The sequence below is a fragment of the Corvus cornix genome, chromosome 4, assembly GCF_000738735.6.
Source record: "Corvus cornix cornix isolate S_Up_H32 chromosome 4, ASM73873v5, whole genome shotgun sequence".
In the NCBI taxonomy this organism is placed as follows: domain Eukaryota; kingdom Metazoa; phylum Chordata; class Aves; order Passeriformes; family Corvidae; genus Corvus; species Corvus cornix.
Window position 1 is genome coordinate 9,945,796 of NC_046334.1, and position 27,214 is coordinate 9,973,009.

The 27,214-nt window shown below is 40.2% G+C and overlaps 1 protein-coding gene across 7 annotated transcripts in view; it reads right to left on the reverse strand.

Annotated features, from left to right (window-relative positions):
• Positions 1 to 4,283: 4,283 nt before the first annotated feature.
• Positions 4,284 to 27,214, reverse strand: part of SLC7A11 (solute carrier family 7 member 11) — a 59,580-nt gene continuing 36,649 nt past the window's right edge. For 3 of the 7 annotated variants that reach the window (XM_019292857.2, XM_019292856.2, XM_019292854.3), the window contains 7 exons: positions 18,194 to 18,317; positions 16,887 to 16,990; positions 16,320 to 16,416; positions 12,695 to 12,844; positions 10,792 to 10,969; positions 7,702 to 7,858; positions 4,284 to 6,495 (listed from right to left, as the gene is read on the reverse strand). In XM_019292857.2, the coding sequence (XP_019148402.1) occupies positions 6,249 to 6,495; positions 7,702 to 7,858; positions 10,792 to 10,969; positions 12,695 to 12,844; positions 16,320 to 16,416; positions 16,887 to 16,990; positions 18,194 to 18,317 (1,057 nt within the window). In that variant the 3' untranslated portion in view covers positions 4,284 to 6,248. Of the gene's footprint in view, positions 6,496 to 7,701; positions 7,921 to 10,791; positions 10,970 to 12,694; positions 15,216 to 16,319; positions 16,417 to 16,886; positions 16,991 to 18,193; positions 18,318 to 27,214 lie in introns of those variants that run through there. The other 4 variants (XM_010411110.3, XM_019292858.2, XR_005601779.1 and 1 more) reach the window with 4 other exon arrangements.

Sequence of the window (27,214 nt, forward strand, 5' to 3'; positions counted from 1 at the left end):
GTAGTCATTCCTGTTACAGGGATTATAAAGAGGATCCAAACTCTCTCTTGATAAAGTGAATCCTTTGTTGGAATAGGTGTTTTTATCCATTTAGATCTTTGCACTTCAAGGAAAAATTATTTCAAAAGTTTCTTTGAATATAAAAAGAAACAAGAAAGCAAATGTAAACAGAAATGGTGTCAATTGTTGACGTGTTCCCCAAGAGCTCCTTCACAAAAAGATAACAGAAAACAAATTACAGAATCATAGAATCACAGAATCACCAGGTTGGACGAGACCTCTAAGATCATCCATGCCCTAACACCTCAACTAAACCATGGCACTAAGTGACACATCCAATCTTTTTTTAAACACTTCCAGGGATGGTGATTCCACCACCTCCCTGGGCAGACAATTCCAATACTTCACCACTCTTTCCGTGAAAAACTTTTTCCTAATACCCAACCTATATATCCCTTGGCGCAGCTTAAGACTGTGTCCTCTCGTTCTGTCAGTTGTTGGCTGGAGAAAGAGACCAACCCCCACCTGACTACAGCCACCTTTCAGGGAGTTGTAGAGAGTGATAAGGTCAACTCTGAATCTCCTTTTCTCCAGGCTAAACCCCAGCTCCCTCAATCGTTCCTCATAGGGCTTGTGTTCCAAGCCCCTCACCAGCCTTATTGCCCTTCTTTGGATGCGTTCAAGTGTCTCAATGTCCTTCCTAAACTGGGGGGCCCAGAACTGGACACAGTACTCAAGGTGCGGCCTCACCAGTGCCAAGTACAAGGGAAGAATGACTTCCCTGGTCCTGCTGGCCACAATATTCCTGATCCAGGCCAGGATGCCACTGGCTTTCTTGGCCACCTGGACACACTGCTGGCTCATGTTCTGTCAGCAGCCGACCAGTACCCCCAGGTCCCTTTCTGTCTGGGCACTGTCCAGCCACACCGCCCCCAGCTATAACATTGCATGGGGTTATTGTGGCCAAAATGCAGGACTCTGCACTTGGACTTATTAAACTTCATCCTACTGGACTCGGCCCATCCATCCAACCATTCCAGGTCTCTCTGCAGAGCTCTCCTACCTTCCAACAGATCAACACATGCTCCCAGCTTGGTGTCTTCTGCAAACTTACTAATGAAAGACTCAATACCTTCATTCATGTTGTCAATAAAAATATTGAACAGAACTGGCCCCAGCACAGACCCCCGAGGGACACCACTAGTACCTGGCCACCAACTGGATGCAGCACTGTTCACCACCACTCTCTGGGCCTGGCCATCCAGACAGTTCTTAACCCAGTGAAAAGAGCACCTGTCCAAGGTGTGGGCTGCCAGCTTTCCCAGGAATATGCTGTGGGAGACAGTGTCAAAGGCCTTGCTGAAGTCCAGGTAGAAAACATCCACAGCTCTTTCTGCATCCACCAGGCAGGTCACCTGGTCATGGAAGGAGATCAAATTGGTCAGGCACGACCTGCCCCTCCTAAACCCATGCTGGCTGGGTCTGATCTCCTAGCCATCCTGTAAGTGCTTTGTGATGGCACTCAGTATAAACTGCTCCATTACCTTGCCGGGTACTGAGGTCAAACGAACCGGCCTGTAATTACTAGGATCCTCTGTAGGAACCCAGAGTGCTGAGAATATTTCTCTGCCTGTTTTTAAGGGTTCTTACCCCCTTGAACAACACTGTTTTAGCTTCAAACCTTGGAAAAAATTGCCAACAGTCAGACAACAACTAGAAAATACAGTGCTGTGAATTAGGTGATAGACTACTATGTAAGATTGTCACAGCGTGAAAAATTTAGAGGTTTTAGGCTTCTCTTTGTAGTACATAGGTAAGAGTAAAAAACATCAAAATGGAGGATTGTTGTTGTTCTCTAAACTTTCTTCTCCTTCTTCTACTACTCCATATTCTGCAGTAAAAGTAGTTTGGAATGATTGGATAGAAAATTCCGCAGTTCCTAGTCGTGTTTCTGAATAATTGGTAGGAAAGTGAAAATAATGTACATTTTTAGCAACTATTGGTTAAAATATCTTTAAAAGGCTGTGTAAATCTTGATAATTAGACTCACTCCTACTTTTCCTCCTTCTATGCTGTACCTGGGTCACGCTAGTGGCTCTGTTCCTCTGATAAGACTTAATAAACAACTATCTGGAAGCATTGAAACTAGAAGAGACGTCTCAGTTTACCTCTCAAACTCCTTACAAGGACTTACAGCAAATTCTCTCCCATCAGGAGAGACTCGATTTATGGCACAGTAAAGTGTCAATCCTCCTTCCTACCTTTCTTGTAAATGAATGTCACATTGGCCAGCTTCCAGTCATCTGGAACCTCACCAGCAAGCCTAGACTGTTGGTAAACAATGGAGAGCAGCTTTGCAAGCTCATCTGCCAGCTCCCTCATCCCTCATCCAGCATCCCTCAAATTAAACATGGACTAACACACAAGAAAATTCTACAAGCTTCTGAAGACAACCAGAAAACTCCATCAGTTTGCCAAGTCCCAACAAATCCCCAGAGGTGTTTAAGGCATGGAGGCTTTACTCAGTTACTCCCAACTCCAGCAGAGAGTAATGGTTCAAAGAATGCAGGGGGATGTTTAAGGGGCAAAAGAAAAATTACAAGTGATGTCGTCTACAGAAAAGGCACAGGGATATCTCAACCTGCCATCTCCTTTTGGCAGCACCAGCCTTCCCTGAGCCTTATCCTGCCAGGGGGAGAGCCAGGCTAAAGGGACTCCACAGCACCTTAGGTGGGACACAAGCTGGCATGGACACAAGTATACATTTTTAGGATGGTTGTCCTGCAGAACAGTCTCCAGCCTTAGGCAGCTGCCCTATAATCAAACAGGGGTCATCACACATTGTCCTGCTCTTCCCCTTGACCACTCTTGCCTGGGTTCAAGTGCCAGACTTTGTGCTTTGCATCCTCTGCAAACATAAGTACAATTTTTGTACAGGATTTTAGTATGTTCGTTACCTGCTCCATGTTCTGCTGTCCAAGCTATCTGTGGTCTGCTAGTCATTAAACACAATATTTGATAGGTACATTGAAAAAATGAAATATCTAATTCCTCCTAAGAAAGATCGACACCCACTTCTCTAAGACTTATGCTAATTAAAATCCGTTTGGATCCTGATATATAGCTAATGCGCAAGTCAAAAATTCTGGAGGCACTGAACGTAATAGGAAATCCTTTTCATCTTGTTACATCAATAAATTATGCACCTTGTGGATATAGGTAACCACTACCTTCTTCTGTAGAAAAATATTTGAAAACTATTCTTAAATTGAAGCCTGATTTTCCTCTGAAAATAAAAAAGCAGGAGCATACACATTCAGCCAAAGAGTTATATTTACATACATATAGTAAAAGGCAAATGAACTTCTGGCAAGCAAATTTTTTGGGGTGTTTTTCATTCAGATTGAAAAATATGGAAAATGTAGTGTGGTCAAAAGGAGCCCCTATTGCAAATTGAACTGAAAATAAATAATTTTTATGGGGGAATTTTAATGTTCCAGATTAGGAGATGCAAAGGTAGGTCAGCCCCTTCAGAGGCTTCAGGTGCTGAACTGCTTCTCTATGTTATACTAAAGCTCAGCAGTATTTGCTACTCACATAATATGTTCCTTTCTCTTGCCTTCAGTGATACTTTTACGTATACCCCAGAAAACAACAAATTCAAAGAAGAAAAAAAAAAACCAGCTGCAGCTACCTAAACCAAAAGAAATCTCTTTTGACACATCCAGTTTTTGCAAAAGACAAGGAAAAAAAAGAACCACTGAAGTTCTCCACAGAAATAGTCTCACTGGCCTGACCACCTCAGGCCCTAATAAGAAAAAGTATATATAAAGTCTATACTTTAGAAATTCTAGAAGAATTTCCTTTATGACTAAAAACAATACTTAACAATGTCATGAGAGAACCTGATGTTTTAAGAAAAAATGGTTTTCCTCAATATCTGAAGATATGACTCACTTTCAAGTGTAATAAACATCCTTAATACTGGCTTTCATAATACAGTGGAAACCCAATTTCATTATTTTGTACTGTACTTGCATGTGCTAAAGAAACTAAACCTGAAATTAAAATCCCTGTGCACCTTCAAAAAACCCAGGTCTTTATTTTGCAAGTAATTTTTTCCTTCCTAAAATATACAACCTCAGAATCAATGAGTCCTAGGATTTTGGGACAAATTAACCCTTTACATGAACTAAACCTAGTAAAATTATGTTCACTGAATCAGGCTTCAGAAACATTTCTAAACCTTAAAGACCACGATGGGAAAATAAAGCAACATTCGGTTATATTTATGGAGCCCATTTATTTCTACAAGTTAACACTGCCTACAATTAAACTTTCAAGTAATGTGGCACAACAGGAATGAATACATGGGAATGAAACAGTCTGAGTGAAAAACCTACGTCCACTGTCGATCTTGAGGTGGTTTTGCTCTGGATCCCATGCACTTTGCATTCATTAGGGGAGGAATGCGTTAGGTGCACTCCTGGAGGGTGCCAGACAGTTTATTTCTGTCAGAGAGGAGTAGAGTTTGTGTACTTTGAAGATGCTCCATGATGACAGAGGACAAATCCTGATGAACGGGGATGGCAGGAGACAACTTCAAAGGCAGAATTGTGACCCAAATGTAAGTACTAAATAAACACATTCACTGTCAACACAAAAAACTCTCTCAAAATGTATGCCTATAACAAGTTTCAAATAACACTTTAAGTTACTGTAAACAGAAAACATTTATGGAAAAACGCTGTTCGCAAAATGCTTTCTCTGTCTTAAACTACTGCTCTTCTACATAATCAGTTACTTGCATTTCCCTACTTTTATGAAATTCCACCACAGAGATACAAAATCAAAAAATATGTATATATTTAAGACATATTACTGTACACCTTTAAAGCAGTAGATATTCTGGATATATACAACACATATACAATACACAGTCTCCCTTTACTGTAGTGGTCTGGCTACTAGTTGTGCTTTTCTCCCAATTTAGGAAGTTAAATGTTGCTTAGTTCCATAAGAATTTTCCTGGAACATGACTTGCTGAAATCAGACAGCTCAAATACTAATGTATTCAATAGTTAGGTGTTATATTCTCAACAGAGTGATAATAAACCTTAACCTTAAGGTTGAGTAGTCATTAGGAATATAAAACTCAATTTCTAAGTATTAAGAAACTTCTTTATCTATACAACTATCTTTTAAAAAGGGCAAAATTTTGGCTCATATTTGAGCTGGAGATCAGCTCAAAAATAGTTCTGGAGATGAATTTCATTTGATTTTATCAGTTTTGAAGGCCTTTCTCTGTTTCTGCTGAGATAAAACCCATGAGAAGACAGGAAAAGCACCTGTTCCTCAGTGTTCCAAAGCCCTGTTAACTGGAGCGTGCTTAAGTGAAAAGCCCACAGCTCAGGCACACATCCTACTCAAATCAACAAAGCTGCTGTAGCCTGCCTTATACCTTATTCATAAAAAAGTATTGCATTTATTGTCATGTCTATAGCATGTTCCCACCAGTGACATTTATTTCTGCCCACCAACCCTAATATAAAATTTTAAAATCAGGTTTGCCTGACTGATAACTGCAGGATCATATGCTTCCAGATGGGAAATATTCATGCAGCAATAGAGGTGACATTCAAATATTGTGACTCATTTGAAGGTCATTGCTCAACTTGCTGGATTTTGTGTGTGTAGGTACACAAAGAAACACTGGTAAAATCAGTGATCAATTCTAGCCTGGTAAAAAATTTAACATGCATAAAATTACTGCTAAAATTCCCATGCTAAAATCTTCCTGCCCCACTGGCAGAAATATTAAGTCTCAAAAGACGTTTCTGTTGGCCATGTAATAAGAACTCCAGAATGAAGAAACCTTGAGTTTGCCATATCAAAGGTTTGGGGAGTGGTGCTTCTGCATCAGTGTGATGGGCCTTCCAGTGAATCAAAAGAAGTCAAATCAGGCTGCCAAACAGAGTGATGGGAAGAATGTAGTATCTGAAACTCAGCAGCTGTATCTCACCCTTGCTCTGGTGAGAGCTGGGATCTCCAGGGACAGCAAGCAAGACATATTCTTCAGAGTACACCCAGCTATTACACGTCACTTAAACCTATCTTCAGTGACAAGGCAAACAAAATTGCAGTTTGTTGAACTTACAGTTTGTTAAAATAGGACATGGTACCAAAACAAGTAGTGAAGGGCTTCCTCATAGCACAAGTACTTGCTTTCTACATATCAATCAACCACATTAAAAAAAAGGTTGCAACAGCATTGTAAAAAACAATTCTGGAAAGTTACTTGCTCGGTGTCCATCTCGACTGTGTCTTGTTCCACCAGTTTGCAGCATGTTAGGAAGGGGGATAAATCTCCTTACTCTTTTTATTTCAGGTTGAAGCAAAACACCAACCCAAAAGCTGATCATGATGATCATGATTTCTGATCTTCCTCTGCTGGGATGACTTCCAAGAGGATTTGCAATGCTATGGTTACCCTGCCTGCAAAGATAAAAGCATACACTTGGTAAGCTTTTTGCAGGAGAGATGAAGAAGGAGAAGCAGTCAGGAAAATTATCTTAGCTTCTATAAAGCCTACTTGCACATAAATGTCATATATATTGCACATACATATATCATTTAAATTCAAAATTTTCTTCTTTTTAACTGTTTTCTTTGCCTCTGATCCAAAGTTATACATATACAATAATAATGGAAGGGTATGGATGTATAATCTTATTCAATAAAAGTCTGCATGCTTTTAAAGGCTATCTTTAAAAATTACTACTCTGCATAACTGCTTGGTTATAATCAAGATGTTATGTTGAAATAAAAGTCTAGAAGAGTTCAAATAAATTAATTTATCTGGGCCAAGACCTGCCTAAGCAAAAAAAAAACCAAAACCAAAAAACCCACAATAAAAGGAAATAATGATTACAAAGCTTCACAGGTCTCTAAGAATGTCACACATCCAAAGCAGCTTCATGTTTTCCTTTTGTCACTGGACATGTATTTTGTGGTGCTTTTGGTGGTTTTCTTTTTAGGGTACTGATGCGTAAATGGCACAGTTAATTTACATACACCATATACAGAATAGTAAAAGAACATTTTCTTTTCATTCCCTTCACTTATCACTCTTTTTTAGTATCCTATTTTAAATAAGCAGGAATTGTTGTAAAAGAAAGTTCGGATTTTCCTTGAATGTCAGGCATGATTGTTGATGTTGACACCAGTGCAAAGCCAGGAGGGTAAAACAGTGCAACTCACAGAAGTTATGAACTGAAACCACTTCCCTGACCTCCTGTCTAAGGCACTACCATCCTTTCCTCTTTTCTCTGCATGTCACCAGTTCAGTGCAAAGCCAGGTTGCATTTAGACTATAAATTGATAGGGGCAGATAGGCTGAGAGTCTCCAAGCATTGCATTTTCCTCCCATCTGCCTTCCCTACCCATAGTGGGGACATCAGAGCTGGGCTGAGTGTAGCAGGGATGAAGGACAGGAGGAAAGCCAGCAGCAGGAAACCAGCAGGTCTTTGCCCCCACCATCCCAGCCCTTTCCAGCTTTGAGGACAAGCAAAGGGAAAAAGAAAATTTTTTGAAGCTGAGCAATGGCATAACAGCTCTTGGAAAAGGGCACGACTGCAGAGGGAAATTCTGGGCGTCTCTAGAGCTGGCTGTTATTTTATTCACCTAAGTGGAAAGACCCACCAACAGCAAGACCTTGCCCAGTCCTCCATTTCAATGCAGCAGTTTTTCTCTCTCCTGGGATGAAGCCACAGCAGAGCAGACAAGTTGGGGAGCTGGTATTCTTCGCATTTTTTGGTTGCAATGTACTCAGAAGAAATCAATATAAGAGCATTTTCCCCTATGAAAATGTTCCAATATGTTTCCAGTCAGTACCTCTATGTTGTATGCTTGGAGCAGTACCTAGAGTTACAGGACCAGTTTCACATTTATCACAAGACAACTTAACATACCACAATAGTGCAGATAACTTCCCTAGCCCACTTTAAATCCTAATTTTCCCTTTTCAAGAGGAGAATTCACTACAAATGGGTCCCTTATAAAGAAAACCCAGACCTGGTATCTACACAAGCACCACGTAAAGCTTAGGTGAGGAAAGAAAGCATGATTTTTAACACATATATTTGACTGGACATGAAATCTGTAACAGCAAAATGGTGAGATAATTTCCCATGGATCCCATCACAAACTCGACAAAGAGAAGCAAATTAAGCATCCTAATTGAACAAGTGTCATCCTAAGTGAACAAGTGTCATCCTCTGGTGTTGATAAATAACCCTGGCAGAGACATTTTGTTATATAAAGAGATCTCATTTCCAGCAAGGGCTCAGCTATGAAAAAAAGTAGGATTCAATTTTTTACCTCCTCACAATTCAACCCGCTGTAAAGAAATAGACATTTTAAGCATAAGGATCAGTTTTCAACTGAGGAAGTGCAGATAGAAGCATTCTCGTGCTGGTGACACATCCTTTTACACACTGATCTGCTGCTTAGGATTTGCTTGGCTCAACTTTTTTCATTTTCACATGACTTCTCCAAAAAGCAAGAATGCAGAGGTCAAATGAAGCCTGTACTAGCTCAGAATTATTTGCTACAGCAAAATTCCTTTGGAAGAGGAGAGAAAAAAATGTTATTCTCATTACAAAATACCATCCCGGAACCTAAAAACCCTTCAAACTGTGAAGTTACTTTTTGTTCAATGCAGCAATTTTGTAAGGAGAATGGGCAATGTAAATGCTATAGGTACAGAACAAAGACATTCAGTCTTGGTAGAGGATTCCTTGGGTAATCCATTTGAGGGCTCTGCTAGTGTAATCAGCCTGAAACTCCTTTCAGAAATGCATGTATCTTCAGGCTGGCTCTTTTATCCTGCTACTCATTCTGGCTGCTCAATATCCCTCTCCTCTGATGCTTACGAAGCCTATTCAGGATATTACCTCTGACCTTACATGGGGCTGGTCTGTACCCATGGTCTGTACACTGGTTTTTGCACCTTATGGGGTTTATAAGCAACAGCCATCTCTCATTGCTGAAGCACAGCTGGGCAGCTGAACCAGTCAATACCTCAAGAAGGTGACTTTTCAAAGCCCCACACCAGCTGCCCATGCACTGATCTGGGCACATGAAGCAGCTTGGGAACAGTATTGGTAGCACAGCAGTGTGTTCAGAATAACAGGCTCCTACTTCCCCTCTGGTACCACATAAAATGCTTTGTTTAAGTCTAAGTATATTGGATTCATCACATTCTCCTTTGTAAAAAAAACTCATAGAAAGTTACCTAGTTACTCTGGCAAAAATTTACCTCTTAAATGACAATCCCATTTTTTTTTTATTGACCTTTACCAATGTCTTGGGGTGACTTTATGATGTATATCCCATATCACTGCCCTATGCCCAGAAATTAATTCTTGTGCCTTTCTATGCCTTTAAACTGAGCCTGAGAGGAGGAAGGAAAAACTGAGCAAAACTTTTTCAAAGCAGTTTGCAGCTTGTTCAAGGCCACACAGAGATAGCGACTTTTTTTTCCAGCTGCGGCAGGGGAGCGAGGAAACACCTGGCTTGCGGGTTTTTTTCCAGTCAGCTTTTGGCCAGTTTTTGAGCTTCTTTTTCTCTGGAGAGAGACTGAGAGTTGAACTTTTTTTTCCTTCCCTGGAATTTCGAATTTTCTCCCTTTTCTGCTGGACTGCTTCAATATCAGAACACATCGGGAGAACTTTCCACCGAGCACAGAGGGCCTGGCCCTGGGCAAAGCCCCAGCTCTGAGGAGACCAAAGGGAGGATTCTAACACTTTCCCAGGTTTTTTCTCCACAGCAAAATTTTATTATTTAGCATTATTATCCTTTTCCCGTGTGTTTGTTAAATAAATAGTTTTTATCTCTTTCACTTTCCTTTGAGGAAAATTTGTTTTTCCCAAACCTGGTAAGGGGAGGGGTGGTTGTACCTTCTCTCAGAGGATGTATTTCTAAATTTGACCAAACTGGAACAACCTCATGTCTGGAATTACACTTTCATGCCTATGTAAGACATATAGTTTCAAGGTTAGAATATCAAGCCTGCAGCTGCCCAACTTCTTTTCGATATCTCACAGAGGTACCTTAAGTGAATTTATCCTCACTCAGTGCCTTTTGTAAATGTTCTTAGGCTATACAATGGGTGTCCCTTAACACTCACAAAATAATGCCAGCTTAATGACTCCACACAGAAGGTTTATTGCTTTTTCTCAGGGAAAACAAAAATCTGTTTATTTCACAAGTAAATCTCCACTCTGCTCCACCTCAAAACTGTCAGCATCAGTTTTCTGTCATTGCTGTTGTTATTTTGGGGATAATAATTGCAAAGCAAACAAGCTGTTTCCCTCACTGACTGGCTTCTGGTGCCTTCCCCTCTGAGCCAGTACACCATGCCCATCCATAGATACTACACAGGCACCAAGACTTCTTTCTAGAGTTTTGTGTTACCTCAAAAGCTAGAAATTATTCACCTTCATTGTCACAGCTGGCAGAAAAATCTTCACATCTATCCAGTCTACCTTAAAGAGAATATTCTTTCTCTTGCCCAAGTAATGTAGTTCAACACTGGCATCCCGTGGCCAAAGATTCAAGTAGCTGTATTCCAAAACCTCTGCGACATGACAGAAAATGCCAAAAAGCTCCTGGGTTTGATAAGAGAAAAATTCCTAGTCCCTAAATGTCAAGACTGAGAAATTATAAACATGAGGAGAGCTCTGAGAAACTCCTGGAGTCAATATGAAGAAGTCCCACACCAGGACTTACCTAGAAGCTTTCTGAACCACTTTGGCTTATTGTCCCATACAATAAAGAGGTAGTAGGCAGGAATGCCAGTCAGGGTTATTGCAAATCCAATCCCTGTGTTCACTGGGTCAGAGTAAAGTGACAGTGCAACCATGAAGAGGCAAGTGAAGGAAAACAACGCTGGAATAAATAGAGGAACCTGAAAAACAACCACACAAAGAACCATTAAATAAAAAGATCAAAGTAAAGTAATGACTAAGGCGTTTAACTTTCCATGAAATGTATATTGGATAAGACCCAGCAGTACAGGACAGTTCTGGAGAAATAAGGGTATCTAGAACAGGCACACAAAATGTCAATGACTGCAGAAGCCAAGCCCTGCAGACTGCTATGCAGTGAGTACCACAGAAGTCTCTTAATTACACTCTAAACTCTCCAGTGTTTTACATCCTTTAAAATGTAAATAAGTTACATTGTAAAAGTTCTTCCTCTAATCCCCCAACATAAAGGAAGCAGCTCTAACCACAGTAAAGATTTCCGCTTTGATAATTACCCATTAGAAAACATTTTAAAACACAACCAGGAGTTCAAGTCACCTTTTAAAACTATTAAGAACATATTGATTTTCTTCCTAAGGTAAAAAAAAAAATCTAGCAGGAAGAGAGCAAATTAAACAGGAATTTGACTAGTGATAAAGATATTTGATAGTGTTAAGAACATTATAGCCATCGGAAAAGCACTTTCTGACTGTATGACTGATAGCATTGCCAGTGTCACTGTTGAAAGCACACAAAGTAACCATATCAAATTTATTTGCTCAATTTTCAAGAACACCACTACAATCACTCTGTTAGCAACTCTCTGAAGGAAATACCTACCTGCATGGCTTATGAGACATTAAGTTTAATGGAGAATTGAGAATTCCTTGGAAACTGCTTTTTTCCTTTCATGCCTCAAAGCATTACTGTTCCTCTTTTGTGCACTGTCAAAGCATTTTTTTTAATCAAAGCAAAATAGGTTGTACTGTTCATCTCCATATTTACTAATATACCTACATGAATGCAACAATATGCATTATTAGTTCTTCACAAAATAGGTTCCTTGGCAGCATCTAAATAGGGATATATTTCTCCACTTTTTTGATAATGGATATTATCTTTCTGGATACACAATGGGATAACTTACTTTGTGAGATATTACTTAAAACAAGCCAGAAAAATAGTACTGTTAGCCAAAATAGTACTAATAGCCAAAATAGCTACTGTTCAAGGGGCTGGACTATTAGCATTTTCTTTCTGGGTTCACAATAACTCCGTCTGCAAATCCACTGAAAGTGCCAAATATTATAATAATCATACTAACCACTTATTTGCACAGAAAATTGGCATATTTGATATTGGATATGCAATGACATAAATGTTCTATATTAACTCTTATGCTTGACATGACTTTTTGGTGGTAAAATTATCCAGGCCTTTATCAAAGGAGACATTAAATAGAGGACTGGCTGAAAATCATGTTGGCACATGTAACCCCAATTTTTGCAGTCTGAACCCTCTGTGACTGCAGAGGGCTCAAGGTATTTTCACATAGTTTGCATCACACAGCTCACATCACACAGCCTGAACAAAACAGACGGGCAGAACTGAGCAAACGCCTTCATCTCAGCACAACAGCTTCAGCCTCTGGCCCCCAAGCATAAGGAAGAGGCAAGAATTCTTTTCCAGAATGGAACACAGCTGGGGTAGCACTGGGGACCTTGCAGGAAAACTCTAAGCCTTCTCTGCAAAACACTGTTTTCTCCTAGCTCTGTTTTTCCTGAAAAAGAGGTTAGCTTGTTACATCAGAAAATGCTCCTTTGCTGTCTGACTACAGGATGGAGAGGAGGGAGGATTCAGGTAAAAGAGTAGAGAGCAGATGTTACCTTGAAAGGACGAGGCATATCAGGACGTTTATATCTGAGATAAATCAACCCAGCAACTACTAGTCCAATAAAAAGCCACCTGGCAAAGCTGAGGAAATTCAGCAGGCTGTAGAGATCCCCATTGAATAACATTATCATTGTGAGAGGATGCTGCAAAAGAAATTCAGAGCATAAGAGGGGTTTAGTAGATCAATATTATTTTACAGCAGTGGTGTCCAATTTTTCCACAGGGACAAGTAGCACAGCCTTATGCACACACCAAAGTGCCACAGACTTTAGGCTTGCCTTTGTCATGCAATCAGGTGTGTGATCAATGTCTAGCTGTCTCCTGAGACCACTTTGGATCAATATATATCTGTCCTGAGTGGCCACACATAGTCAATACAAATCTGTCCCCTGTGACCCAGACTAAAATACACAGGCACACTTCACCACCAAAGCGCTGGAGCATCCTGGGAAGCATTTTCATGGGATATGAGCCCACTGCAGGTTTACTTGCTTATTGCTGATGCAAATGATAGGAACAGTTAAATTTTTGTCACATCTGATCATATGAAAGCAGAGGTTTCTAGGCATTTTGTGGAAGGAAAAAGTCCCCCAGGCTTCAAAGGGGAAGTGAGCAAAGAGGACATGGCACAAAGAGGACATTCTCACACTATGAGAAGCCAGCTGGGTACACTGGGTTGGCACCAGCTTGGGCTTGCCTTTCAGACTTGCAGGGTGTAGACTTATTTCACATTGTAAATGCACATATTTATAACCAGAAGGAAGAATTTAGCTGTGACTCAGGCAGCTACTGAAGAGCAAGAAGGAGAGGGAACACCATAATAAATATAGCCCCTCATAAAAAAACTAGTCTGAGATACAAGGCTTCTGTGAGGCAGGCAGAAGGTTATGTATAAGCTGGAGTGTTTTGTCGTGAGTTAGATGGTTAGTGTAGACTACATGGATCTATTTCAAAGTAGTATCTGGACAAAAAATGTCCTTGCATTTGGGCATGAAGGAATAAGTCAAATTCCCTATATCCCTCATTCTTCAGCAAGAGGGAAGATCCTGGAAGTGAGAGCCTTTAGGTTTATAACAAGGCAACACATGAAATCAACTGCAGATGCAGTAAAACACTGGGCTAATTTTTTGCACAGAGCAAACTAACTTGTATTATTTATCTAGATTCACAGCCTCTCTCTTTTTTTTTCAAAGCAGTGCAGACAACATGGATTTGAACCAGAAGGATCAATATTTCAAATGTGGGTCTCTCACTTCCAACCTCTAACGACTTATGAAGTACTTGATTCCTTACACATAGATACTAAGCAAACTCCTTCTATGTAAATGTCAAAGGAAATTGTACCACTGAATTATATTGGGCAAGATTTCTTCTCTAAAGACTCAGCCTCTAAAAGTTTAAAATCTCAATTATAACTATAATGCAAGCTATATACAATAATAATGCAAGCGGAGAGCTATCAAGAAAAAATACAATAAAGCAGGATTACAATCAGATTGCATGATTTCTTTCAGTTACTATACACATCTGTCAAATACCAGGATGTTGGTGAGGAATACATCTAGTCCGGGTAGATCTAGTCCAGACTTGCAAATTGAGATGCAGATTGAAATACAGGCTGAGTTCTCTGTGGGAGCCCAAGACAAGAGGCCATGAATTGCCAACCTTTGGAATAACAAAGGGTATGAAAGACTAGTGACTCCAGCCAGATGAACAGATACTGGGTGACACAGCAGGAGCCAGGACATGCCAACCCTTTGGATACCAAAGCAGATGAAGACCAGTGAAGCCAGCAAAGTGGATGGACATGGAGATGGGGCAGAAACCAGACTCTGGAGGAAGAGCGAGACTTGTGCCTGGGGAGACTGTGGGGTATAAAAGCCATGGGGTTCCTTTTTTGGGGGTCCCTCTACGGGGGCACCAGTTTGGCTGTTTCTGTGTCCCTGCACTGGGACTAAGTGGCTTTATGGAATGATACTCTGCCATGGGAAACTCAGGGTCGAAGCAGTGGGGAAACCTGGCCTGTGAGTGGGATATGCAGGAGTCCAGCAACGACCCTTCGAGTCACCAGAGCCACCACTGTGAAGGGGCTCCAGTCCCAGCACTGACATACCTGGCATTGGGAGTGTGATTGCTGGGAAGTCTCGTGAATAGTCAGACTGGGAAGTCTCTCTAACAACATAGACACATAAACAGATTTCTTAATTCCAAAAAAAGTGTTGTTTTGTTTTGTTTTTTAACTTAAAAAGCCTCAAACAGGTGCTCATTTTCTCAGTTTATCCTCAAGAGCTCTTTCGTTTCTTGCAGTGTGCAGAATTTGGAAGGAGAAATAAAATAGGGAAATGCTAAAATGACTACTGATGTAGGATGTATCCTGTCATGGCTCTATTTGCAATAAGGTGAGCTAAAAAATTGCAATCTTTGAAGGAAAGCCATCTTCATATGAGAATCTGACTTTTTCAAAGGAAATCAATGCACTGGTGTAACAGGACCATATGCAATAGCAGAAAATGTCTGTCAGGAAAAAAAATAATATATTAATACATTTTGTGCATTTCATTCTACAAAAAACAGTCAATGCAATTTACCCACAAGGTATGAGTAAGCCCAAAGAAATAAAATTCAAACTAAATGCTTATGGAAAATTCATTTCATTAAAACTTTTCACCATAATCACACTGCCTAATTTTCAAAATTTCAAAGACTATGGTTATAAGTGCACATATAAAATTCAACAATTCAGCAGTGAGCTTATAGGCATCAATAGGAAAAACCAATTTAAATTCCACAGGCATCTGATCTTACTAGCATAGACTCATAGGTGCATTTTTTGCTTTGGCTGGAAGTCCCTAAATATAGCAGCGGCCTATCCACATACATTGCGGTCATTGATCCCAAAAGAGGGGCTGAACACCTATGATTATGAAGACTTCAAGTTAAGTGAAAATCTTCCTGGCACTATGCAAACTGAACTTTGAAGTTGGTATTTTGACACTTAGTCCTAATATTTTACCATACAAATTAGTCTGCAAAGCAAACACATGGCCTGCATTTACCTTTCCTGCTATTTTAAAAGTCAGTAATAGGACTTCCACCAAAGCACCAGTGGTTTTCCTTAGAAAATTCACAGACTATTTCCCAGGCATATGTTCTCTCATGTTTTAATCACCACTATGCTGTACTGCTGAGGGTTCTCCCTCTGTTATCTTAGTGCAAAACTGTTAGCATTTTTCACTATAAGGTAGTATAATGAGCCTTTAGGGTACTCCCAGATGCTGGTGTTTAGTTCAACTTTCAGTTAACTGAATCCTTTTTTTGTTTGTTTAACTGTAATTTGTTTCTCTGAAAGGGAACTAGCTCATCACTAGCAGGTCCTTAGAAATTCAGAGCAATAACACATGAATTAGATTGCAGTGATAGGCAAGAAAGCAAGGAAGAAATGATAGAATAACAACAACTCCCAAATCTCACTCCTCTTTCTCCTGTCCTCCGCCCTGCCCAAAGCCCATGTACAAATTAATAGATGAGACTCAAGCAGTGCCCAAATTCTGTTTGAATCCTCCAGAGCAAATCTGTAATATGAATTCTAGTGCAGGAACATTTGTTTGTATGATTTACCAAAACAATGACAGCTGGCAGAGGAGTGTGCTTGCGGACATGAATCATGGAGAGAATTTCTGGAAGGTGACCCTCGCGGGATGCAACGAAGAACATCCTGGTGGGAAATAAATGTGGACAGACTTTAAATGTGCTCATTACTGTGAGTACACAAAGTGGCTCATGAAAGTCACAGAGCACAGCAGCACTTCTTAGTCTTGTCTGAGGTGTTCTAAATGAAAGCACTGGCAGGAGAAACCCACATGCAGAAATCAAAACCATCTCTGAAGGTGTCCCTTGATTGGTGTTTGGAATGAGTTAATATTTTCCCTCCGATTTTCCTCCTTCACATGAAAAAAAGCAGCCATTGATTAAGGGGTAGCCTCAGAGCAATTCATTTTCAAACCATTCAAAGGATTTTAAAAATAGCACCCTAAACAAAGTTAGAAAAAGCCCTACACCTGGTAAACAGTGTAGTCATTTATGATGTCCTGCTAAAGGAATGAACTCTACTCTCCCTTCCCCTTGCTTCCATACTTTCACTATGTCTCCCAAGCCCTCACCCCCAGGAACATCAGCAGTGCTCACCTGGAGACTGCAAAAATGCCACCATTCATAGATCCAAAGCAGGAGAGAGCAACAAACACTGGTACAGCTAAAGAAAAGTTTCCCATTAGTCGTTCGGCAAAGGTCTGTTAGAGAAGAGAGAGAGACACACAGTGACTTTTCATAAAATGGGAAGATAATTGTCCTCTATTAGCAAATTATCATAGTGTTAGTTATACCCCTTCTCTGCATCCCTCACTGAAAGTTGTGCTGTGCATTTGTTGCCTCTTTGTGAGAGCACAGCTACTACTGCTAAGCTGTCCTACCCTTATCCCTGAGAGCATGTGGAAGATCTCCAGTTGAAGCAAAGATGAGGATGTGGAATCAGGCCCTGACTCATGTCAATTTAGATCATTATGGCTCCAAAGAAGAAGACCAAGTCTGAATGGATCAAGAAGAAGACCAAGTCTGAATGGATCAAGAAGAAGATCAAGTCTGAATGGATCAAGGTCTGATCTGCACACCTAATATCTTTTTTCTACAGCCTTCATTGCACTCAGCTGGCACTACCCAGTGGTATAGTCCATCCATTCATGCTTTAGTGTTTCAGGTTAGCAGAAGAGCCTTAATTGGACTTTGGGGCACCACAGGCAACATGCACAATTTATGAAATGTTTATAAAATGTTTTCTTTCTAGATCTCCTATTAACTACAGAATTTGGTTTTTCAAAACCCACATCAATTGAAATAGCCACAGGCAGTGTCACTACTGAAAAAGAAATGGAACTATTTATTTCCTCATTGTGACTCAGATACCATAAATATAAAAATCAGTGTCATCGCCACAATTCAGCAAGAACAATCAAAGCAGTATTTCCTAGCCAGGCTGCCTTGCAACTCCTTCCCAAATGAGCTACGGTATTCACAGCAACCCAGTTCTGGAGTACTCAGGACACATATTGTGCAGAGACAGTTACCATCTTCTGCTACACAAGACAGTTCAGAGCTCTCTCTTCCATAAATATCTGTGATTCCTGCTTCCCAGGAGCTGAGCTTACAATATAGCACTGAATTTTTCAAGCATGTACTTGGCTATAAAATCTAAGCCCTGTTGACTTTGTTATAAGAGGTAAATAAATACAGTCCAATGTTGCATTATAAATGCTACCGATGGCCTGAAGTGCAATCCCACTCATCAGTCAAATATCAAATTTCACCGAGATGCTAAAAAGTGCCACCATACCAAAACCTGACTGGATGTGTCCATTTCCCCCCCTGGAAATAAGAATAATATCAATAAACACGACTGCAGCAGGAATATATCTTTGTATTTTTCTTCTGTAACTTACCACTGCTACAGCTTTTGAAAGCAGCAATTCCCCAGCACTGATTGTAGTGAAATAAGCCACGTTTGTTAACACGTAGCCAACTGTGACGATAATCATTGAAATGCATATTGCGAGGGGTATGTTTCTGAAATACACAAGGTAGCTCATTATTTTGCAATCTGGTTGCTAATCCCTAAACATGAAACAAATAACATGAGAAGAAGCCACTAATGATGGTGAATGCAAATTTGGTTATCCCAAAATATCATCATTAGAAACTACCAGTAAAAAAAGGAATAAACAAAACCCTCTAGACAAAGGAAATAAGTTTATAGTGAAGAGGTGAGAAACCATTTGAGGGAGGAGTCTTCCGGGGACACCAAAGGGCTTGTGGTCCCCATGCTTCCCATTGGTGCCCCACTTCCCATTTAAGTTGCGTACTGAGATTGACTTGCCAGCTGAACCCAAACACCTGGAGGTGTTCGACATCTTCCCCTGCATACCAAAATATCCAGCATGCAAAATTCTGCCCTTTCCTCCTGGGTGTGTTTCTTCCCTTACACACCTTACCACATCCCACTTATCTCTCTCACTATTCAGAGGAACATGAGCACAGAATATGACACAGAAATAAAAACAGCACAAATTTGTAAATTTAGCACAGCACAAATGGTATTGAAAAGCACAACCCCCCTGCCATCCTAGCTAAAAGACAGAACAATAATAAACAAATATATAATAATGCCAAACTTTTATATAGCATGTCCTTCTAGTCAGAAAAGCAGAATTATTTGTTTTTAAAAGGAGGAACAGAGGCATTTGTCCAAAGCCACACTGCAAGCAAACCTTTGAGTAAGGAGAAAACCCATCTTGAGATGCCTCAAGAGTTATCCTAGTCTCTTTCCACTTAATATTATTGATATCTACAGCACACCAAGAAAAAACTCAGACCTGAAACCAATCTTTTAGTTCCAAGGCTGAGAGTGACTGTATGTACGGTCCCTCTGAGGAGAGCTGAGAGCTCCTCTTTCATGGCTGGGTCCTTCCAGCTGTCTATATTAAGGCTGCTTTTGGAGGGATTAAGAGGTTGCCATATTTAAAGAACACTGTTGTGAAGGTCACCCCAGCAGTTGGAAGAAAGGAAAGACAGAACTAGGAATTCTGGTGTTCCAGAAGAGATCAAAAGCACATTTGTAAAGGACTATTGTAATCACCTCAAAGGAAAAGGTATTTTGAAAACCAATGCAAAGATCCATTCTTGTCTGATACTTTTCTCAAAGAAACACAACCAGGTCAGAATTTAAGGATCTTCTTCACTACCAGCCCTTATTTCACAAATAGATCCTTCACATCAGTATGGCTGTATAGAGCTGAAAATAAGATCTAACCTGAGACTGAATAAATAAATGTATTTATTTGTAAATAAGTAAAGCAGGACAGTATCTTTGTTGCACATCTTGCCCACCTCAGAAACCATGGTGTCAAATGCTCCCATTAACCCAGACACACAGGCAGGTAGGTAATAGGATCACGCCAGTAATGTAACACGAAAACTGGGTAGACATCATGATACCGTATTAAGCCACAGCTACTTCATACACATATCTCAAGTGAAGAAATGGGAAAAAGGGAAGCCAGTCAACTTGTAGGATATGTTTATTGATGGAGAAGATGACGGCAAGGACTAGAGCAAAGAGCCCAGAATACATGCGCTGTATTGCTGGAAAACCCACAGTTATGGACCCAAGAAATACTGCAGCTCTGTGTGTTGATAACATATGCCAAAATGGGGTTTGTAGGTCAGTTGCCAGATGTATTGCAATCAGTTGGGTTAAGCTTCTTACCTGACCAGGGTGAAAATTGAATTAAATCCTCTTAGCATCTGATTCAAGGTAGGGGTACATGGATTTAAAGCCTCTCAGAACAGGGATATTATCTATATTTTCTGCATCGCAGATGAATGCTTCAACCACCAAGCTTTTGGAGAAATCAGCCCTTACTCCAACCTAAAAAAGAGTGCTTTCAGCCAAAGATAGCAAATTTGGACTATTTTCACAAAAACCATTTAAATGACTGAAAGCATATTGTTAAATGTAACAGATTAAGTTTGTTTGCTTAGTTTGTTCTAACTCTTTTTAAAAACCTTGTATTCACATCTAATTTAAATCCCAGTTTAATTTCTGATAAAACAAAATGGCAGTTCAAAACTGGGGGAGGGGAAAGAATCATGCTTGCAAACATGACCATTTTCTTAGCACTGCAAGTCCTGCCTTGTTATGCTGAAGAGCACTAATGCCCTTGGATAGTAATACCAACAGAAAAAAACACGTTCTGAAGAAAAAAAACCCTAAACAAGCCAGAACTAGTCGGCAAGCACTATTCATTAAAAAGCCTGCAAATCATAACTCAGCGCTTGGAGCAGCACAAGGGATGCTGTGACTTCTAAGCTCCCAAGTCCTTGTTCTTGAGGGAAGCAAGTGCTCAGGCTGCAGCTCCTTTTGCCTCCTGGCAGGAGTGAGCTTTCAGAGGGCTGTTGTATACCTGCACAACCCTTCCAAGTTCTGCTTATTACCCACTGCTTCCAGTGACAGATTTAGACAGAAATAAAAGGCCAGTTTCAAGATTTCAGGGATAAGCAATACAGTACAGTTCATTTCTCACTGACACCTCCACTCAGATTTGCATTTAGTCCTCAAATCACCTGAAAGCACAGGCAGACAGATAGGAACCATATGTAAAACCACTGAGTGAGAGCTTTAATTGTGTCTTTTCTATCCATCCATTTTAACAGGCAGTTCCCAATTTGCAACAGGATCCCATCAGACTCTCTGCTGTGAACTACAGTCTCCATGCTGGAATAAAAGCTGTAATGCCATTAGCAATAAAGACTACCTCCTTTCCCTAGAGGATCACTGTACTAATTTTCTTGGAATATTTTAGGTATTCTCCAGACTTCCAAATCTTGTCTCTAAATATGAAAAATCATACCTAGGTTCTATTCTCCATCGAATTGCCTCTATTGATGAAGTTGCCACCTTTTCACTTCTGCATTCTATGAATCACACGCAACACAGGGGGTCTGCAATACTGATAAGCCATGTTTCTGATACAAAACAAATTAACAGCTGCCTCACAGCTAGCTGAGACTTTTGGACTAGACAAACATATTTTCCACTTTTATTTTTTTAAAGATTTTGATTCATCAAAGCTAAAAGTTCTGATGGGAAACTTGACCATATCAGTAGGACATTTTTTTGGAAAAAAAAATCTTAGAAGCAGAACATAAATCTCATCCTACTGATGAAGACCTCAGAAGGGTCAATGGCTTAAAAACCATGGCACTGAGAGTGCTCAGATACAGGAGACTGCAATATCTCATTTACTTACAGCAAGCCCAGGATTTTGACTTGCATTGAAGCGGCTACGTGTTACTATAGGGCAGTACTCTCATTTTTGCACTCCATTTCAGAGTGATATTTCAAAAGATTTCAAAAGCAAGAACAAATCTTTTCAAACCAGCTGTTTGCCTGAGTAGACCTTGAGGTGTTGATCAAAGAATCATCATAGAATCATAGAATGGTTTGAGGTGCAACAGATCTTAAAGATCATCTCTTTACAGTCCCCTCTGCTGTGGGCAAGAACACGTTTCATTAAACCAGGTTGCTCAGGGCCCCATCCAACCTAGCCTTGATATTAGCTTCAAACCTATACAATTATTTGGAAATGTCTTGAGCATTAGTGTCAAGATGATATTCAAGCAGGCTGCTCCTTGGTTTGAAGGGGAAGCTGCTGCCAGGGAAGTCTTTTTGCAATACTCATGTCTTCGCCCAAAACTTTGAAGAAAATCAGTATCAAAAGGAATCTGAGGAAATCTGAATCAGGAAAATATTGACCATATAATTAAAAAGTCCTTTAAAAAGTGGGTGAGAGACAATTAGGATAACTTCTATGCAGATGAATGTTGACTTAAATTGAATTGAGTCTCCATACCTTTTAAGACTTACCCATCCCTAGTTACTATTCAGAGCTAAATCTTTCCCTTCTGCTCTATCTATAAAGCAACGGTAATGAAGAATCACACTTGAACAAAGAGCACATTTACCTTGTCATTCCCAGGAAATGAGTCACCAAGGAGCCTACTGTCACTGAGAAGTTCAGCATTGGGAACACAGCTAGCCCATCCTGGGCTATACAGGGCTGAAATCGTTGCCAAGCAGCGCTGCATATTGCTTGGAAGCAAATTTCCTTCCTCTAAAGCGTGTAAAAGGCACCAGAGCTAGGCCATTCAGTTCAGTCAGTCAGGATAACCACTGGATTTGCATTTAACCTTCAGTGTTGCAGAATCATAGATCCTCTGATAATCAGCTCTAGTACATCTCTACCTCCTACAAATATTTTTGCAAGAAAAAATAGAGAGCAGAGCAAGCAAGAGAAGGGGGAAAGAGAAAAAAAGATAAAAGGAAAAGAGAAAGAAAACCAGAGCAAGAACCTGAGGATGAGAAATACCATGGCAATAAATCAGCCGAGGAACATTCTTAGAAATGTACAGCACATATCCCAGGTTAATGGCAACTTTTATAACAGCAAACAGCGAGCACTAAGAGCTGTGACCACTGAGGGCTGTTCTTTCTATGAAATGACAACCACAGAGTCTAAGACACCCCTCCAAACCAGCTGAGTTTACAACGGTGAAGCACCTTGTTGCCACATTCTTTGTCATTTAGAGATCATACCAAAACCTTTTCCTTGCAACCATTTCAAAGCCAGGTTTTACAAATGCTCATCATAGTCAACCTTCCTGGACAAAGCTGCACTAGAAGAACCCAGTCAGGAAACACAGATAAAAAAGCCTAAATAAATCACTTAACTACTGATAAAGTTACATGAAATGACATCTTTACTGTAGTAAGGAAATTGTGGAAGATAATTATATATATAAATTTAGACTGAAAATAGTAAAGAAGGAGAGAGGGGAATTCCTAATTCCCTCATGTGATTTACGAGCAAGGATTTGCTTAGTTTTCATGAACATGATGTTGTATCTTCTGTATTTCTTTAGTTGAAAATTTACTACCAGAGGAGTTTCAAAAGTTCTCTTGTGCATTAATTTACTCACCATTTGCAATCTGCTAAGCAATTTTCCAAATGAACTCTTTCCAGATTTTGGCACTCTTAAAAAAATCTAGTCATCCACTGCACTCCCATAGCACCAAAGATTGGTAGAAAAAGAGCAAATTTATTACAAGAGCAAATTTATCCAAATAACCTGACACTGGAAAAAAATAACCAAATACAGAAAGTGGCAAGAAAAATTTAATATTCCTAGAATTTCAGTGCAAGACTAGAAGACATACAGGCTTGCCTTAGTAAGCGCTGTGTTCCAGAGTCCAATCTATGTCTCTCACCATTCCCAGGCAGTCATTCTGTGACCTGCAGCAATCCCAAATCCTGGGCAGCAAGCAGTACATTTTGGTATAAACTCACTTATCCCTGACATGTTTTGCATGCAAAAAAGCTGCATATAGGACAACACATTACACTAAAGGGATCAAATAATTCTCACCATGTCAAAAAAACTGGTGAAAAAACTACAATCTCAGCCATCTGCTTGGAGAAAAGGTGGATGTAAAACTTCAAAGGAGGTCACCTCTCAAAACTGAATCAAAGCCACGAATAGACAGACAAAAGTGATGGGAATCATCACAGCACCTCTCAAATCCATGTATTTGTAGATGCTAACCAGTGTCTCAGCACCTGCTGACTTCAGTGACAAGCTATTATTATTTTGTTTATTGTAGTGAAGATTCCCATCAGCAAATCATCTCTTCCCTTCACTGCCTCCCAATATGTTCCATCCTTATGTTCCAGATCAGAGGAACTTGCAGTCTGTGGGCTTGCAGCTTAGAAAATATTCAATTACATAACTTCCCTTCCTGTGATCTTTTCTTGATTTTGAGAGGAGGGATGAAAGAAAGGAAAGCCTAGTCGTGAAGCTGCACTCTCATTTACATCACCACATGCTCCATGGATGCTACTGCTGTAGTCCTTCATTTCCATGCTTTGGTTCCATAGTTCTTACTTCAGAGACACAGCAGCATGACACTGGGATAACAGAGTGAAGAATCAGGGTACAGTCTGCAGTCTTCTTGCCTTCTACCACCTAGCAAGAGAAGAGCTTCTGCTGTGCTAATTACTTATTTACTTCCCAGTGCTTGACTTCACTGGTTCAGATTATAATTGCTTACAGTTCGTAAATAGGATCTTCCATGACCAACTGACTTTAAAGGGTTATACTGTGTTAACAGTGTGCTGCAAAGGGCAGGAAATTATATTAACTTCTCAGATGTTTCCAGCACTTTTTCCAGCAGGTTTTCCTCAAAAACTAATTAGCATAAATACTGTCTTGTCTTAAGACTTAGGTAGTAATTGCACAGGGTAACACTCTTTTCCATAAAACATCTCCTTTCAGGCAAACCCTCCCAGCTCAAGTCTCAAGAAACAAATCTCTTCACAGACCTTAAGAAGCTGAGAATAGTTGTTATGCTCACAAGGGGATTTGCTTTATTTTAATAGAGATTTAAAGTTGGTTGCGATGTCTTTGTGTTCAAACTCAGATTGCCAAACCAGATCTGACGAGAGAGCTCATTTACGTCATGGCCGAAGCCCCACCCTGTCAAGTCAATACCTTTTATGAAACACCTTTCTTTGAAGAGCAGAATGGATTCCTCTGAAACTTGGACTACCAGCCAGAGTCATGGTCAAGGAGGATCCTGAATCATTTTGCATGAGGTGGATATCTCATATTGGCATTCGCAAAGAAAACTATGCCAACACAGCAGATAACAAAGATGACAGCTAAATCCACAAAGGACTTTTGAGATTACAGCACTAAATATTAATCTCTCTGTCTCTGCTTAGCCATTTCTTGTATAGCAGGCATGTGAGCACTATTAGGAGCTAGAAATTGAGCACAAGAGGAAGCACACAGAGCTACTATGGGGGCTAATTTTTAAAATCTCCTTAAAAGAAGAAATTGAATACAGACTTGAAATATAAAATATCAATCACCCCCTGTGATTTCTCAGTCAACTCTATTTCCATAAATACATCAAGTGCCAGTGTTCAATATCTTCACGTTACCTCAGCTGCAAACTTATTGTACAAAGTTTACGACTGTTTCCAAAAGACATGTGGATAACCAAACCTGGCTTGTATTTTGCACTGTAACTTGGCCCCAAGTTACATCCCTCCTGAGAACCTAAAAGTCCAAAGAAGCTTGCTTTTCTTTCCTATTGCTATAGTCATACCTGCATGAAACTAGGCCTACCCTAGGAACTGAAGTGTGCTTATTATTAGAGTCAGGGAGGCTTAACCAGAGAACAGCCAGGTGCCTGGAAAATGCAGGATCTCTAGCAAAGTGCATTTTACATTTCAGAATCTGAAATGGCAGTGAAGATACCCAGAAGACAATGGTCATTTATATAGTGTATTGCAATAAAAGTGGGGTTTAGGTCGAATGTGGAATTAAAAAGTTGTCTGCCACTCTCACAAAATCTTGCCTTTTAAAAAGCAGCATAGTCTAAATCCAGAGGATTCAAATTCAAATATATTGTCACTCCTGAGTTTGATTAATGACTTCTCTGTTTCTCTCCTACATCATCATTTAACATACCCTCCTTTTATTTCATTTGTGGGAAACCTTAATGTCCTCAAGGAAGCTTGTGATCTCTTCCACCAGAGAGGCAAAACCTCAGATTTTACTTTTATTGCCCAGATCTCTCCCAACCAGGAGTTGAAAGGAGCACCTCTGCTCTCTCAAAAGCTCCAGCATTTTATTTTCTTCTGAGGTCTGTTTATTGGAAGTGCTTCCAGCACTGCCAGTAGCATAGGATATGGTGAGAAGCACTAGTAAATCACAGTGCTTGCTTGAAGGCAAAGAAGCCATAATGACAAACCTGACACAGGGCTGTAAGAACAAAACACCTGCCTGCACCCAGCTCCTGTATGGAAATGGAGGGGAAAGGGACAGAGGCAAAATCCAAAGTACTTCCTCCAAGCTGCTTTATTTAGCACGTGATAGCGGGTCTGACTTCCTCTTAACTGCTCCATACCAACACATACATCACTGCCAGACTTAAAATAAATGTAAAAATGAGGAAGTGAAGTAATTGTGTATTAAAAGTAGTTTAATTTATTACAGGATGCTCTCATGGGAGTTTGAAATTATTAATTCCCTAAGCACCTGATTTATGAGCAGGGTCTACTTTTTCCAGGCAGGATAACTTTTCTTAGGAAAGATGGACCACTGGCAGTAGCTGGCGGTGGGAGAGTGAAGGATATTTAGAATTAGAAACAAGGGAACCTGATATGGGAAATGTGCTGATCAGGCCACATAGCTAAGAAACCTAAGTCAGCAGCTACTGCATAACAACATCATGGCCAGGGAAAGAGATTACAGTGATTGTGAAAGGAATCCCACTAAAAACCACGCTGCCTGTCACAGCACCCTCCCCACACTCCCACAAGTATCTCAGTGTTTGCAGGGAGCAGGGCTGGGGTGGAAGCAGAGCCCTGCCTTGATCTATGTGTATATCTATTGCCTACACTGACAACATATGTTTCCAATTTGGGCCAGAGCAAATGACAGAGAAACACTTTGAGTAATGCAAGGGAGCAGGCTGGCAAGGCTGCTATCATTCCCAAAATGAGCCACTCAAGCTCACAGTCTGGGAATGCTCAGGTGCACAGTGCATGGAGGGAAAAGCATATGTCTCTGTGTGCATGTGTATAAAAGGAGCCAAATTTTTCATACTTGTTAAATTCCTTGACATTTAATTTTGAGCAGGAGGGTTTCCACAATGCCAAGGATCATAAAGGAACAATTTGCTGCTGTATGTTACCATTGATATTTCAGCATGAATGAAAATTGCACCACTTAGTGATGAAAAGAGCAGTTACTTGCAATAAGGAGCACCATGGAAAGTGAAATATCAATTACCAAGATAGGCTCTTCTTCTGAAGGAATTCAAAATGAGAAAAATG